This window comes from Anomaloglossus baeobatrachus, chromosome 10 (genome assembly GCF_048569485.1).
Source record: "Anomaloglossus baeobatrachus isolate aAnoBae1 chromosome 10, aAnoBae1.hap1, whole genome shotgun sequence".
NCBI classification, from domain to species: domain Eukaryota; kingdom Metazoa; phylum Chordata; class Amphibia; order Anura; family Aromobatidae; genus Anomaloglossus; species Anomaloglossus baeobatrachus.
The window spans coordinates 33,731,929-33,746,871 of NC_134362.1; the positions used below are offsets into that span (position 1 = coordinate 33,731,929).

At 49.6% G+C, this 14,943-nt stretch overlaps 1 protein-coding gene across 1 annotated transcript in view; it reads left to right on the forward strand.

The window, feature by feature from the left end:
- GALNT18 (polypeptide N-acetylgalactosaminyltransferase 18) overlaps positions 1-14,943 on the forward strand; it is a 214,963-nt gene that overhangs the window by 150,757 nt on the left and 49,263 nt on the right. Inside the window, exon 3 of the mRNA XM_075325360.1 lies at positions 4,460-4,626. Within this exon, the coding sequence (XP_075181475.1) occupies positions 4,460-4,626 (167 nt within the window). The remainder of the gene's footprint in view (positions 1-4,459; positions 4,627-14,943) is intronic.

Below are 14,943 nucleotides of genomic sequence, written 5' to 3' on the forward strand. Positions count from 1 at the left end.
AATGCGTAGACCTATGGAATAAAATAATATTTCAATAAATCAACAATTTTTTTTATCATCCTTTGGCGACAGCGCGGCGTTAACTCCTTTTACTCTCCAGCATTGAAGATATCTACACCTGGGGCTGCGGCACCTGCCATTATCTGTGTGCTTTTTGTGTTGGTTCTGACTTTCACAACCACACTAGGTGAGTGTACAGTAACATACTTTTATTTTGATATCTGGTAAGACACTATTTTGCGCTCTTTATTTTATTCTGCTTCCTCTTATTCCTCCTCATCCCTCTTCCTCTATTTTTCCTCCTTCCTCCCTTTTTCCTCCTTCCTCCCTTTTTCCTCCTTCCTCCCACTTCCTCCTTCCTCTCTTCCTCCTTCCTACCTTCCTCCCTCCCTCTTCTTCCTTCCTTCTTTCCTTCCTTCCTACCTTCCTCCCTCTTCCTCCTTCCTACCTTCCTCCCTCTTCCTCCTTCTTACCTTCCTACCTTCCTTCCTTCCTCCCTCCCTCCCTCCCTTCCTCCCTCTTCCTCCCTCTTCCTCCTTCCTACCTTCCTACCTTCCTCCCTTCCTCCCTCTTCCTCCTTACTTCCTCCCTCTTCTTCCTTCCTACCTTCCTCCCTCTTCCTCCTTCTTACCTTCCTTCCTCCCTCCCTCCCTCCCTCCCTCTTCCTCCCTCTTCCTCCTTCCTACCTTCCTTCCTTCCTCCCTCTTCCTCCCTCTTCCTCCTTCCTACCTTCCTTCCTTCCTTCCTCCCTCCCTCCCTCCCTCTTCCTCCTTCCTACCTTCCTCCCTCTTCCTCCCTCTTCCTTCCTCTTCCTCCTTCCAACCTTCCTTCCTCTTTCTCCTTCATTCCTTCCTCCCGCTTCCTCCCTCCCTCTTCCTTCCTTCCTACCTTCCTTCCTTCCCTCCTTCTTCTTTCTTTCTTCCTTCCTTCCTCTTCCTCCTTCCTACCTTCCTTCCTCCCTCTTCCTACCTTCCTCCTTTTTCTTCCCCCTCCTTTTTCCTCCTTCCTTCCTCTTCCTCCTTCCTACCTTCCTCCCTTTTTCCTCCTTCCTCCCTCTTCCTCCTTCTTACCTTCCTTCCTCCCTCTTCCTCCTTCCTACCTTCCTCCCTCTTCCTTCCTTCCTCTTCCTCCTTCCAACCTTCCTTCCTCTTCCTCCTTCCTTCCTCCCTCTTCCTCCCTCTTCCTCCCTCCCTCTTCTTCCTTCCTTCCTTCCCTCCCTTTCTTTCTTCCTTCCTACCTTCCTTCCCTCTTCCTCCTTCCTACCTTCCTCCTTTTTCTTCCCCCTCCTTTTTCCTCCTCCCTCTTCCTCCTTCCTACCTTCCCTCTTCCTCCTTCCTCCCTCCCTTTTCTTCCTTCCTTCCTTTCGTCCCTCCCTCTTTTTTTCTTTCTTTCTTTCTTTCCTTCCTTCCTTCCTTCCTTCCTTCCTTCCTTCCTTCCTCCCTCTTCCTCCTTCCTCCCTCATCCTCCCTCCCTCTTCTTCCTTCCTTCCAACCTTCCTTCCTTCCAACCTTCCTTCCCTCCAACCTTCCTTCCCTCCCTCTTCTTTCTTTCTTCCTTCCTTCCTTCCTCTTCCTCCTTCCTACCTTCCTTCCTCCCTCTTCCTTCTTCCTACCTTCCTTCCTCCTTCCTACCTTCCTTCCTTTCCTCCTTCCTACCTTCCTCCCTCTTCCTCCTTCCTACCTTCCTCCCTCTTCATCCTTCCTACCTTCCTCCCTTTTCTTCCTTCCTTCCTTTCGTCCCTCCCTCTTTTTTTCTTTCTTTCTTTCTTTCTTTCTTTCTTTCCTTCCTTCCTTCCTTCCTTCCTTCCTTCCTTCCTCCCTCTTCCTCCTTCCTCCCTCATCCTCCCTCCCTCTTCTTCCTTCCTTCCAACCTTCCTTCCCTCCAACCTTCCTTCCCTCCCTCTTCTTTCTTTCTTCCTTCCTTCCTTCCTCTTCCTCCTTCCTACCTTCCTTCCTCCCTCTTCCTTCTTCCTACCTTCCTTCCTCCTTCCTACCTTCCTTCCTTTCCTCCTTCCTACCTTCCTCCCTCTTCATCCTTCCTACCTTCCTCCCTCTTCCTCCTTCCTACCTTCGTCCCTCTTCCTCCCTCCTTCCTTCCTTCCTCCCTCTTCCTCCTTCCTCCCTCATCCTCCCTCCCTCTTCTTCCTTCCTTCCTTCCTTCCTTCCTTCCAACCTTCCTTCCCTCCCTCCTTCCTTCCCTCCCTCTTCTTTCTTTCTTCCTTCCTTCCTTCCTCTTCCTCCTTCCTACCTTCCTTCCTTCCTCTTCCTCCTTCCTACCTTCCTTCCTCCCTCTTCCTTCTTCCTACCTTCCTCCTTTTTCTTCCCCCTCCTTTTTCCTCCTTCCTTCCTCTTCCTCCTTCCTTCCTACCTTCCTCCCTTTTTCCTCCTTCCTCCCTCTTCCTCCTTCTTACCTTCCTTCCTACCTTCCTTCCTCTTCCTCCTTGCTACCTTCCTCCCTCTTCTTCCTTCCTCCCTCTTCCTCCCTCTTCTTCCCTCCCCTTTCCTCCTTCCTACCTTCCTCCCTCTTCCTTCCTTCCTCTTCCTCCTTCCAACATTCCTTCCTCTTCCTCCTTCCTACCTTCCTCCTTCCTTCCTCCCTCTTCCTCCCTCCCTCTTCTTCCTTCCTTCTCTCCCTCTTCCTTCCTCCTCCTCCTTCCTACCTTCCTTCCTCCCTCTTCCTTCCCCCTCCTTTTTCCTCCTTCCGCCTCCTTCCTTCCTTCTTCTCCCTCTTCCTCCTTCCTTCCTTCCTCTTCCTCCTTCCTTCCTTCCTCTTCCTCCTCCCTCTTCCTCCTCCCTCTTCCTCCTCCCTCTTCCTCCTCCCTCTTCCTCCTCCCTCTTCCTCCTCCCTCTTCCTCCTCCCTCTTCCTCCCTTCCTTCCTTCCTTCCTTCCTACCTTCCTCCTTCCTACCTTCCTCCTTCCTTCCTCCCTCTTCTTCCTTCCTTCCTTCCTCCTCCTCCTTCCTACCTTCCTTCCTCCCTCTTCCTTCCCCCTCCTTTTTCCTCCTTCCGCCTCCTTCCTTCTTCTCCCTCTTCCTCCTTCCTTCCTTCCTCTTCCTTCCTCTTCCTCCTTCCTCTTCCTCCTCCCTCTTCCTCCTTCCTCTTCCTCCTCCCTCTTCCTCCTCCCTCTTCCTCCTCCCTCTTCCTCCTCCCTCTTCCTCCTCCCTCTTCCTCCTCCCTCTTCCTCCTCCCTCTTCCTCCTCCCTCTTCCTCCTACCTTCCTTCCTACCTTCCTTCCTTCCTACCTTCCTCCTTCCTACCTTCCTACCTTCCTTCCTTTCCTCCTTCCTACCTTCCTCCCTCTTCATCCTTCCTACCTTCCTCCCTCTTCCTCCTTCCTACCTTCCTCCCTCTTCCTCCTTCCTACCTTCCTCCCTCTTCTTCCTACCTACCTTCCTCCCTCTTCTTCCTACCTACCTTCCTCCCTCTTCTTCCTACCTTCCTCCCTCTTCCTCCTTCCTACCTTCCTCCCTCTTCCTGCTTCCTACCTTCCTCCTTCCTACCTTCCTCTTCCTCCCTCCCTCTTCCTCCTTCCTACCTTCCTCCCTCTTCCTCCTTCCTACCTTCCTCCCTCTTCCTCCTTCCTACCTTCCTCCCTCTTCCTCCTTCCTACCTTCCTCCCTCTTCCTCCTTCCTCTTCTTCCTCCCTCTTCCTCCTTCCTCTTCTTCCTCCCTCTTCCTCCTTCTTTCTCCTTCCTACCTTCCTCCCTCTTTCTCCTTCCTACCTTCCTCCCTCTTCCTCCTTCCTACCTTCCTCCCTCTTCCTCCTTCCTACCTTCCTCCCTCTTCCTCCTTCCTACCTTCCTCCCTCTTCCTCCTTACCTTCCTCCCTCTTCCTCCTTCTTCTTTCGCTTCCTTCCTTCCTGCTTTTTCCTCTTCCTCCTTCCTCCTCTTCCTCCGAGCCCTTTCTGGGACCTCTCCTGAGAGCCTCTGTGCTGCTGTGGGCATTTTCTGATGAGTATATACTTTTTCTTTTGTATCTTGAATGAAGACTACAATTTCTGAACACCGCACATGTCCCTGTCACTTAAACAGCCCCCAGCTCCGATTATTCCTATTTCAGCGCACCTGCACGCCATACCGAGCCACCGGAGCGTGCCAAAATGGATGCACCTGCTCCATTTACAGTCATCAGTCCCAGCGAGGGGCACAATGAAAGATATAGGTGGTGCAAGTTCACTCTGGCAGCAAAGGAGTTAATGCAGATTTTTGTTCCTATGTTCTGTAACCTGTTGCTGCCCAGAAACTACAAGTACCAGCATGCCAAGGTAAGGGTAGAAATGGCACGCTCCGATGTGCTGCAGAAATCATTGTACATGGTGCTGTGTCCTTCCTGTATTCCAGGACAATCTGTCTGGGCCCTTTTAATTTTGGCTAAATGTTTCTGCAGAAAAGTCCCCATGACAACACTTCTTGTAAAGCGGCAGTTGTAACGTTCCGGTTTTCTGTTCTTTCCACCACAGATGTAAGAACCTGACGTATCCGGAGCAGCTGCCGCAGGTCAGCATAGTCTTCATCTTTGTGAACGAGGCCCTGTCCGTCATCCTGCGCTCCATCAACTCCGCCATCGACCGGACGCCCAAAAAACTTCTCAAGGAGATCATCTTGGTGGACGACAACAGCAATAACGGTGGGTCATAGCGGGGCTCGGATCTGGGAAGGGGAAGGTTTAGGGTCCAGGTGGTGAAGTCTCCAGAGGTGGAAACACTGGAATTTGGGGGGGGGGGGGGTCAGCTCTCGCATTGGTTTATAGGTATTTGGTTCCCAAGAGCTGACAATCTAATCCCTTGACTTTACACATTGAGGCTGAATTCAGACATCTGGGCCATACTTGGAGCAAGGTCTCCAGATGTCCTGACGGTCGTTGAGGTTTGGTGAGTGGTCTTCTTCATTTATGAACTGCCCCCTCCGGTGGGATCTGGGCCGCCCCCCGCACAGGGTTCATCACTCGCACCTCGCTCCTCTTCTCCGGCTGAGATTCTTCTCTTCAATCTGGGGCCATGATGGAGAAGTTAATTAAATTATCAATCAGGCCCGGGAGCAGCGGCAGGTGCGGCGCCTCGTATGGAGCTGAACGAGATGGATTTATGTGATTGCGTTCTCGCGGTGGGGCAGATCGAGTGCCGGAGACTGGTTTAACTCCGCCATTGCCAGATCTACCCAATAATCACTTCATATCAAGGTCTTTATACACCTTAAAGGGACATTGACCCTAAGTTCCAGTGTTTGCACAGATCTTGCTGTTAGGCGGTTTCACATGTTTCTTTCACGGTGCGAGTTCAGACGGCGGGAATTACACTAATGATGATTGGGCGCTGGGAATTTCAGCACTGAACCGTTTGTTTTCAGGGGAGAGATTTATGGCAGCAACTTTGTCATCCCTCCATATTGAAAACCCAGCGCTCGTGTCTGCGGGGAGTCAGGAGACATTGTGCTCTGCTGATGCACGTCTGACTGACCGCTCCGTCATGTGAAGACCTTGTGTGCAGCTCTACAAAGTGTGCCCTCGACGCAAAGTAGGTTTTACTCCTAGACAGCAGTAACCCTATTAGAATGTGCTAATGATCCCTACAGTAATGACTGCTCCCACTCATACCAGAGTCCTCGAGGAAACCTACAGCGCACACTGCGGCTCCTCTCTCCACCTAGTTCCTCCGTGCTTCTTGTGCAGTGCACCCCACACTCTCCTTTCTCTGTGCTTCTTGCGTCCTCGTTTCTCCTGCGTCCTCGTTTCTCCTGCGCCCTAGTTTCTCCTGCGCCCTCTGCTTCCTTCTGCGCCCTCTGCTTCCTTCTGCGCCCTCTGCTTCCTTCTGCGCCCTCTGCTTCCTTCTGAGCCCTCTGCTTCCTTCTGCGCCCTCTGCTTCCTTCTGCGCCCTCTGCTTCCTTCTGCGCCCTCTGCTTCCTTCTGCGCCCTCTGCTTCCTTCTGCGCCCTCTGCTTCCTTCTGCGCCCTCTGCTTCCTTCTGCGCCCTCTGCTTCCTTCTGCGCCCTCTGCTTCCTTCTGCGCCCTCTGCTTCCTTCTGCGCCCTCTGCTTCCTTCTGCGCCCTCTGCTTCCTTCTGCGCCCTCTGCTTCCTTCTGCGCCCTCTGCTTCCTTCTGCGCCCTCTGCTTCCTTCTGAGCCCTCTGCTTCCTTCTGCGCCCTCTGCTTCCTTCTGCGCCCTCTGCTTCCTTCTGCGCCCTCTGCTTCCTTCTGCGCCCTCTGCTTCCTTCTGCGCCCTCTGCTTCCTTCTGCGCCCTCTGCTTCCTTCTGCGCCCTCTGCTTCCTTCTGCGCCCTCTGCTTCCTTCTGTGCTCTGTGCTTCCTTCTGTACTTTTTTCTGTGCTCTGTGCTTCCTTCTGTGCTTCCTTCTGTGCTTCCTTCTGTGCTTCCTTCTGTGCTTCCTTCTGTGCTTCGCTCTGTGCTTCGCTCTGTGCTTCCTTCTGTGCTCTGTGCTTCCTTCTGTGCTCTGTGCTTCCTTCTGTGCTCTGTGCTTCCTTCTGTGCTCTGTGCTTCCTTCTGTGCTTCCTTTTGTGCTCTGTGCTTCATTCTGTGCTTCCTTTTGTGCTCTGTGCTTCATTCTGTGCTTCCTTCTGTGCTTCCTTCTGTGCTCTGTGCTTCCTTCTGTGCTTCCTTCTGTGCTCTGTGCTACCTTCTGTGCTTCCTTCTGTGCTCTGTGCTTCCTTCTGTGCTCTGTGCTTCCTTCTGTGCTCTGTGCTTCCTTCTGTGCTCTGTGCTTCCTTCTGTGCTTCCTTCTGTGCTTCCTTCTGTGCTTCCTTCTGTGCTCTGTGCTTCCTTCTGTGCTTCCTTCTGTGCTCTGTGCTTCCTTCTGTGCTTTCTGCACCTTCTTTTCTTCTGCACTGTCCGTACTTTTTGCTGCCTCCTTTCTCCTGCTCCCTTTTTGCCTCGTGTGCCCTCCTTCCTTCTGTACCATACTTTTGGTATCTTCCGTGTATTTTGCTGCCTCCTTCCTCCTATGCTCTGAGCCCTCCTTTCTCCCTGGCATGCTGTGTGTTATTCTGCCTCCTTTCTCCTGCTCCCTTTGTGCTTCTTGTGCCCTCCTTCCTTCTGTACCATGGGTACTCTTTTCATCTTCCGTGCATTTTTCTGCTGCGTTTCTTGTGCTGTTCATCCTCCTGCACTGCTTTTTGCGCCCTCTGTGCCCTCTGAGCTTCTCACACTCTCCTGTGCCATTCTTCGTCCTGCACTGACCGTGCTTTTTGCTCCCTCCTGCCTTTTGTGCCATCCTCCTACACTCTTCAGGCTTTTTGCGCCCTCGGTGCCCTCTGAGCTTCTTTTGCCCTCCTGTTCCTAGTGCTCTTTGTGCCGTCTGAGCTTCTCGCGCCCCCCCTTTCCCCGGTGCCACCTGTGCCCTCTGAACTTCTCACGCCCTCCTGTCACCGGGGCCTCCTGAGCTTTTCGCGCCCTCCTGTTCCCGGTGCCCTTTGAGCTTCTCTCGCCCTCTTGTTCCTGGTGCCCTCTGAGCTTCTCACGCCCTCCTTTCCCCGGTGCCCTCTGAGCTTCTCACACCCTCCTGTTCCCGGTGCCATCTGAGCTTTTCGCGCGCTCCTCTCCCCTGTGCCCTCTGAGCTTCTTGCGCCCTCCTGTTCCCGGTGCCCTCTGTGCCGTTCTTCCTCCTGCACTGACCGTGCTTTTTGCTCCCTGTTGTAGTAATTACAGATGTTCCTTGCTTAGTGATGACTGCAGCACACGCTCCTCCATCGCTCGGTGTGGCCAGGGTGATGCCATTGCATCCTGATGTGATTAGTCACCTGGTAATTTTGCTGTAACCTCCATCTTTGTATCTGGAGAGCGACACTTATCCTATAAAAGGAAAATTGCCGTCTTCTATTTTCCTGCACTCGGGGACCAAACTATTGTGCTGCTGCCATTAACTCAGTATTGTAGGAGAGGGACGAGGCGTAGGATTTAATGTCGCCAATCACTAAACCTACGTCTACGGGATGTCGCTCACACCAGCCGCAGAGCGGTGATGGCCAATGTGGGGATCCCTGGATCATTATTAAGTAGCTGTAACACCTTGTATCTATATCATATTCAGCCTGCAGTGTAAAGCATGGAGGTTTGTGTTCTTTCTAGATAAGCAGCCGCTATTATTTATCAAGCACAGACTAGAGAAGAAAGTTTCCTTCCGTGCGCGGCGTCTTGGCTGAGATTCGTCGGCTCTGCGGGGTTTTTGCTCGTGTTGGGACTTTGTGGGTACGATATGGCTGATGATAACAATATTCTTTGTCATTGATAAATTGCCTTTTATTTTCCGCTGGACCTTCTGGAATAAGATGTGTGCAGAGAAGCTGAGACCCAGCGAGCGCAGCTCCGGAGAACAATCTATTGCAGGACAATTACTGGCGCCGGACGCCACTCTGTGATATATTACAGTCCGATAATCCGGCACGTTATCATCTAAACATCTTGATAATCTGGTACTGGGCTGCGATGGTGAATGCCGCATCAATCGTTGCGGCAATGCCTCCATAAAACCTCGCGTGTGCTAGTAATTTCACTATCCATTTGTTTTTCTTTCTAGAACGTTCTCCGTCTCTGTCTGCGCTAATTATACTGTGCTGCCGGCAGAAGCGCTGATGGGGACAGGCGGCTTCTTCTGGACTAATTAACAATGGCAGGATCAAGCCAGACCGCCATCGTTACAGCGCCATGAGGGTCCGGTCCAACGGGGGAGGGGGAAAGATAATGCTCATTGTACAAATACCAGTATTAATGAATTAATCTCCATCCATTTTCACCACCCAACTTTCCCTGAGCCCTGAAAACAGCGTCTGGAAAGAGATTTTAGGAGGCGGCTTAAAGTTAATCCGGTTTTCTGCCGCCGCCGCTTATCGCCGTCTGCAGGGTGATGTCTGACGAGAGCGGCAAAAAGGCGGGAATATGAAGGCAGGAAAGTGATTACCCAACTTTCCCAAGTTCCTGATCAGCAGATCTGTCCGGTCCGTCCAGTGCTCTGTGCTCGCCCAGTAGACATAAACCTGTAGGGTGCAATACCTTCAGGAGCCTGGGAAAGCTGGGTGCTCCCGAGGACAGAAATAAGCAGCAGAAAAAGTGTATTAGCAACATAACCCTAATGAAATGGTTTAGGAGAGCCACCAATTACATAAAGCCGCAAATGAGGCCTCAGTCAATAATTTTACTCACTTGAACCTGATGGGATAAAAAATACTAATACTGCTCACAGCTGAGGGTTTGCTACAGTTGCAGTTTAGTCTTCTACAGCTAGATACATTGTATCAGTGTAGGTAAAATGTAAGAAACCAGTCCGGAGAGAGAGTATTGCTTACAGGGAGTTTTCTACACCGTAATCAATTGCACCAAATCCTCAGCTGAGAATAGCATCTGGGCTGTACCTGGGGCTGTACTTGGCAGTGTCTGGGCTGTACCTGGCAGCAATCTGGGCTGTACCTGGCAGCAATCTGGGCTGTACCTGGCAGCAATCTGGGCTGTAACTGGCAGCAATCTGGGCTGTACCTGGCAGCAATCTGGGCTGTACCTGGCAGCAATCTGGGCTGTAACTGGCAGCAATCTGGGCTGTACCTGGCAGCAATCTGGGCTGTACCTGGGGCTGTACCTGGCAGCAATCTGGGCTGTACCTGGCAGCAATCTGGGCTGTACCTGGCAGCAATCTGGGCTGTACCTGGCAGCAATCTGGGCTGTACCTGGCAGCAATCTGGGCTGTACCTGGCAGCAATCTGGGCTGTACCTGGCAGCAATCTGGGCTGTACCTGGCAGCAATCTGGGCTGTACCTGGCAGCATCTGGGATGTACCTGGCAGCATCTGGACTGTACCTGGGGCTGTGCCTGGCAGCATCTGGGCTGTACCTGGGGCTGTGCCTGGCAGCATCTGGGCTGTACCTGGGGCTGCACCTGGCAGTATCGGGGCTGCACCTGGCAGTATCTGGGCTGTACCTGGCAGCAATCTGGGCTGTACCTGGCAGCAATCTGGGCTGTATCTGGCAGCATCTGGGCTGTACCTGGGGCTGTGCCTGGCAGCATCTGGGCTGTACCTGGGGCTGTGCCTGGCAGCATCTGGGCTGTACCTGGGGCTGTGCCTGGCAGCATCTGGGCTGTACCTGGGGCTGTGCCTGGCAGCATCTGGGCTGTACCTGGCAGCATCTGGGCTGTACCTGGGGCTGTGCCTGGCAGCATCTGGGCTGTACCTGGCAGCATCTGGGCTGTACCTGGGGCTGTGCCTGGCAGCATCGGGGCTGTGCCTGGCAGCATCTGGGCTGTGCCTGGGGCTGTGCCTGGCAGCATCTGGGCTGTACCTGGCAGCATCTGGGCTGTACCTGGCAGCATCTGGGCTGTACCTGGGGCTGTGCCTGGCAGCATCTGGGCTGTACCTGGCAGCATCTGGGCTGTGCCTGGGGCTGTGCCTGGCAGCATCTGGGCTGTACCTGGCAGCATCTGGGCTGTACCTGGCAGCATCTGGGCTGTACCTGGGGCTGTGCCTGGCAGCATCTGGGCTGCACTTTTTTACTTGTCACTTTTTTTGTTTTTTTTGGGTTAAATTTATTTAAAAATGGCACATCTGGGGTTTATCAGTTTTTGCGTAAAATAAAAAAAATGCTGTTTGTGACTTTTTAATACAAAAATCGCTACGTAAATTTGCTGCAAAAACTTTTTAAAAAATTGCAATTGAAGAATCAGCTGAAAACCTCTGGAAACCCAAAAAATGAGTCCGCAATAGCGAGAAAACAAACAATTGACAAAAAAAAAGCGCAAAATGAAAAAAAAGATGCAAATGAAAAGAAGGCAAAAAACCCCACTACAAACTAAAAGGAAAAAAAATGGCCCAAATCCAATAATGAATTGGGCAGTGAGTATGTAGGGAAGTTGTTTTTGCATAAGGCGTCGGGGCGTGAAACCACCTGTAAGAGGCGTAGATGCCGCCGGCGCTGGCTGTGATGTGCCGCCCGCAGTGCAGATAATTCCGCTACATGACTCCCGTCCTCGCACAGAGGATTACAGGGGCTGCGGTTGATGCTCTCACGGCCCATCGCCTCCTCGTCATCACAGCGATGTATGAGGTCTTCCCTGTAGATCGTCCTTGCGGCATTCTTACACGATGCATGAACATGGCAGCGCGCCGCGCGACGAGCACCAGGAATAAATTGACGAGCTAATCTGCTAGAAAATTGAATTTTCAGCTCCTGAGTAAAATTGTTTGTTTCTTTAGAAAACCAACACAAATCTGTCTGCGAGTGTCAGTGAGCGCGGCGCCGGAGATGAGGGGGGAAGCGTGCTGTACTAACGGCACTGACGGCTCCTAGGAAGGGAATAGGTCTCATTCGCGCCAGGAAAAAAAAAATGGTAAACAGGGGCGGTAAAAGAACGGCGCATCCAGGTGTTACATGTATGCTCAGAAACTGCGGCGCCTCTTTATTCTATATAAATAAAGCCCTCTCTCCTCTTCTGGTACTGTCACCCATTAGCCTAGAAGACGTCACAACTGGAGCCCGGACGCCATCATGATACTGATACAACAACCGCCGATGAGATCGATAAAAGGACACTGGGTGGCGTCCGACACTAAACGTAGGGCGGCACATTGTTTCATTAGTTGGCGCCTTTTCAGGTGTTGTGCCATCTGGTGCGGCTGATGTTATATGTGCAAACTCCGCGGATTAATTACAGGCCTCGACGTCTGCTTTATCACTTCTAATAAGAAACGGCCTGACGAGAATTGTCACTTCCCTTCCCTCGTTCTTTTAAAAAAAAATTAACCCACACAAGAAGGAAAAACACTTCTAGGGTGTTAACATTCTTTACTGTATTCCATATTCTTATATATACAAGCAGTATTCTATTATATTCCTAAACATATAGTTTGACATGGTGCAGTATTATAGCAGTTATATTCTTGTACATAGGGGCAGTTTTATAGTAGTTATATTCTTGTACATAGGGGGCAGTATTATAGTAGTTATATTCTTGTACATAGGGGCAGTATTATAGCAGTTATATTCTTGTACATAGGGGCAGTTTTATAGTAGTTATATTCTTGTACGTAGGAGCAGTATTATATTAGTTATATTCTTGTACATAGGGGCAGTATTATAGTAGTTATATTCTTGTACGTAGGGGCAGTATTATAGTAGTTATATTCTTGTACATAGGGGCAGTATTATAGTAGTCCTATTGTACATAGGGGCAGTATTATATTAGTTATATTCTTGTACATAGGGGCAGTATTATAGTAGTTATATTCTTGTACATAGGGGCAGTATTATAGTAGTTATATTCTTGTACGTAGGAGCAGTTTTATAGTAGTTATATTCTTGTACGTAGGAGCAGTATTATAGTAGTTATATTCTTGTACATAGGGGCAGTATTATAGTAGTTATATTCTTGTACATAGGGGCAGTATTATATTAGTTATATTCTTGTACGTAGGAGCAGTATTATAGTAGTTATATTCTTGTACATAGGGGCAGTATTATAGTAGTTATATTCTTGTATATAGGGGCAGTATTATAGTAGTTATATTCTTGTACGTAGGAGCAGTATTATAGTAGTTATATTCTTGTACATAGGGGCAGTATTATAGTAGTTATATTCTTGTGCATATGTGGCAGTATTATAGTAGTTATATTCTTGTATATAGGGACAGTAATATAGTAGTTATATTCTTGTATATAGGAGCAGTATTATAGTAGTTATATTCTTGTACATAGGAGCAGTATTCTAGTAGTTATATTCTTGTACATAGGGGGCAGTATTATAGTAGTTACATTCTTGTACATAGGGGCAGTATTATAGTAGTTATATTCTTGTATTTAGGGGGCAGTATTATAGTAGTTATATTCTTGTACATAGAAGCAGTATTATAGTAGTTATATTCTTGGACATAGAGGCAGTATTATAGTAGTTATATTCTTGGACATAGCGGGCAGTATTATAGCAGTGTTATTCTTCTACATAGATGGCTGATAACAGTGAACACTAGTTTGCAATAATTAGATGCAAAACAAGTTTCCCATTAGTCAGATCTGGTTGCCTCTATGCAGTACTTTGTGACCTATGTCCTCGGCCTCTTGCAGCCGCTCTGCTTCTGCCTCTCGCTGAGGTTCTGGAGCTTTGGCGTCTTGTGATGGTTTCCGTTGGTCGCTGTTAATGTGAATTGGATTTGTGTTACCATCTGCTTCACGCTGTTCTCTGTCCCGATCGTGACGTCCTGATTAAAGCCGGACCGGCTCGGAGGGAGCGGAGCCGGAGCAGATGTCAGAGGCAGCCGGCGATCGCTGTGATGTCTCCTCGTCTCCTGGCAGAAGAAACCTCAAACACTTTGAATGTCAAGTCTTCAGACTGTTCTGATCAAACCCTCTGCTGCTGCGCTGCGGAGAGCGGGGGGCGACGGGAACGCACGGCAGAGGCGCTGATATATCCGTCATACAGGGCCACAGCTTTCCTAGAACCCTGAATGGCAAATCTTACTAAGTGGCAGCGCTATAATGGATGGCGCGCAGTATGGCCGGGCTGACCGCCATCTTTTCCAGGTACAGATTTCACTAGAGAACTTATTCCTGATGAGGATTATAATTTGCGGGGGAGGGGAGCGGGGGATCGGCACAACTTTCATCTCCTGGAAGTTTCTCTGCTCTCTGGCGGTGACAGGAGAACAATCAAGTTCTGCATCCTAATTAGCGCGGAGTATCGCCGCCGCTTTATTGCTGCAGGTTCAGATGTGATCGGCTTTGTTCAAAGTGAATGAAGGAACTTCTCCAGGAGCGAAAACAATTAGAAATCAGACGTCGTAGTCTTATTACTGAACGTTCTGTACACAGCATTAATGCTGCGCAAACGCTCAGTCACTGGAGGAAGGAAGGAGGGAATGAAGAAAGGCAACAATAAACAGAAGGAATTGATCCGGTGGAGGAAGGAAGGAATAAAGAAGAAAGGAAAGGAGAAGGAATGGATCGATGGAGGAAGGAGGGACTGAAGAAAGGAAAGAATAAACAGAAGGAATTGATCCGGTGAAGGAAAGGAGAAGAAATGGATCGATGGAGGAAGGAGGGACTGAAGAAAGGAAAGAATAAATAGAAGGAATTGATCCGGTGAAGGAAGGAGGAAAGAAGGAAAGAAGAAAGGAAAGGAGAAGGAATGGATCGATGGAGGAAGGAGGGACTGAAGAAAGGAAAAAATAAACAGAAGGAATTGATCCGGTGGAGGAAGGAAGGAGAAAATGAAAAATGAAGCAAAAAAAAGAAAAGGAACAGAAGGAAAAGGAATGGAAAGATGAAGGAAAGAAGGAGGGAGGTAATGAAGAAAGGAAGCAATGAAAGAATAAAGGAGCAGAAGGAAAGGAGAAGGAATGGGTCAATAAAGGAAAGGAGGGAGGTAATGAAGAAGGGAAGCAAGGAAAGAATAAACAGAAGGAAAAGATAAGGAATGGATCCGCTGAAGGAAGGAAGGAGGAAATGAAAAAAAAAAAGAATAAAGGAACAGAAGGAAAAGGAATGGAATGATAAAGGAAGGGAGAAGGGAATGAAGAAAGGAGGTAAGGAAAGAATAAAGGAAAGGCGAAGGAATGGATCCAATTGAGGAAGGAAAGAGGGAATAAAGCAAGGAAAGAATAAATGAACAGAAGGAAAAGAGAAGGAATGGATCGATGAAGGAAGGAGGGAATGAAGAAGGGAAGCAAGGAAAGAATAAAGGAACAGAAGGAAATGAGAATAAATTGATCAATAGAGGAAGGAAGGAGGAATAAGGATAGGAAGAGAAGGAAAGGAGAAAGAATGGATGGAGGAAGGAAGGAACAGAAGGAAACGTGAAGGAATGGATCGATGGAGGGAGGGAAGGAAGGAAGGAAGCAAGGAAAGAATAAAGCAACAGAAGGAAAGGAGAAGGAATGAATCGATGGAGAAAGGAAGGAGGGAATGAAGCAAGGAAATAAATGATTAGAAGGAATGGATCAAGGAAGGAAAGAGGGAATGAAGAA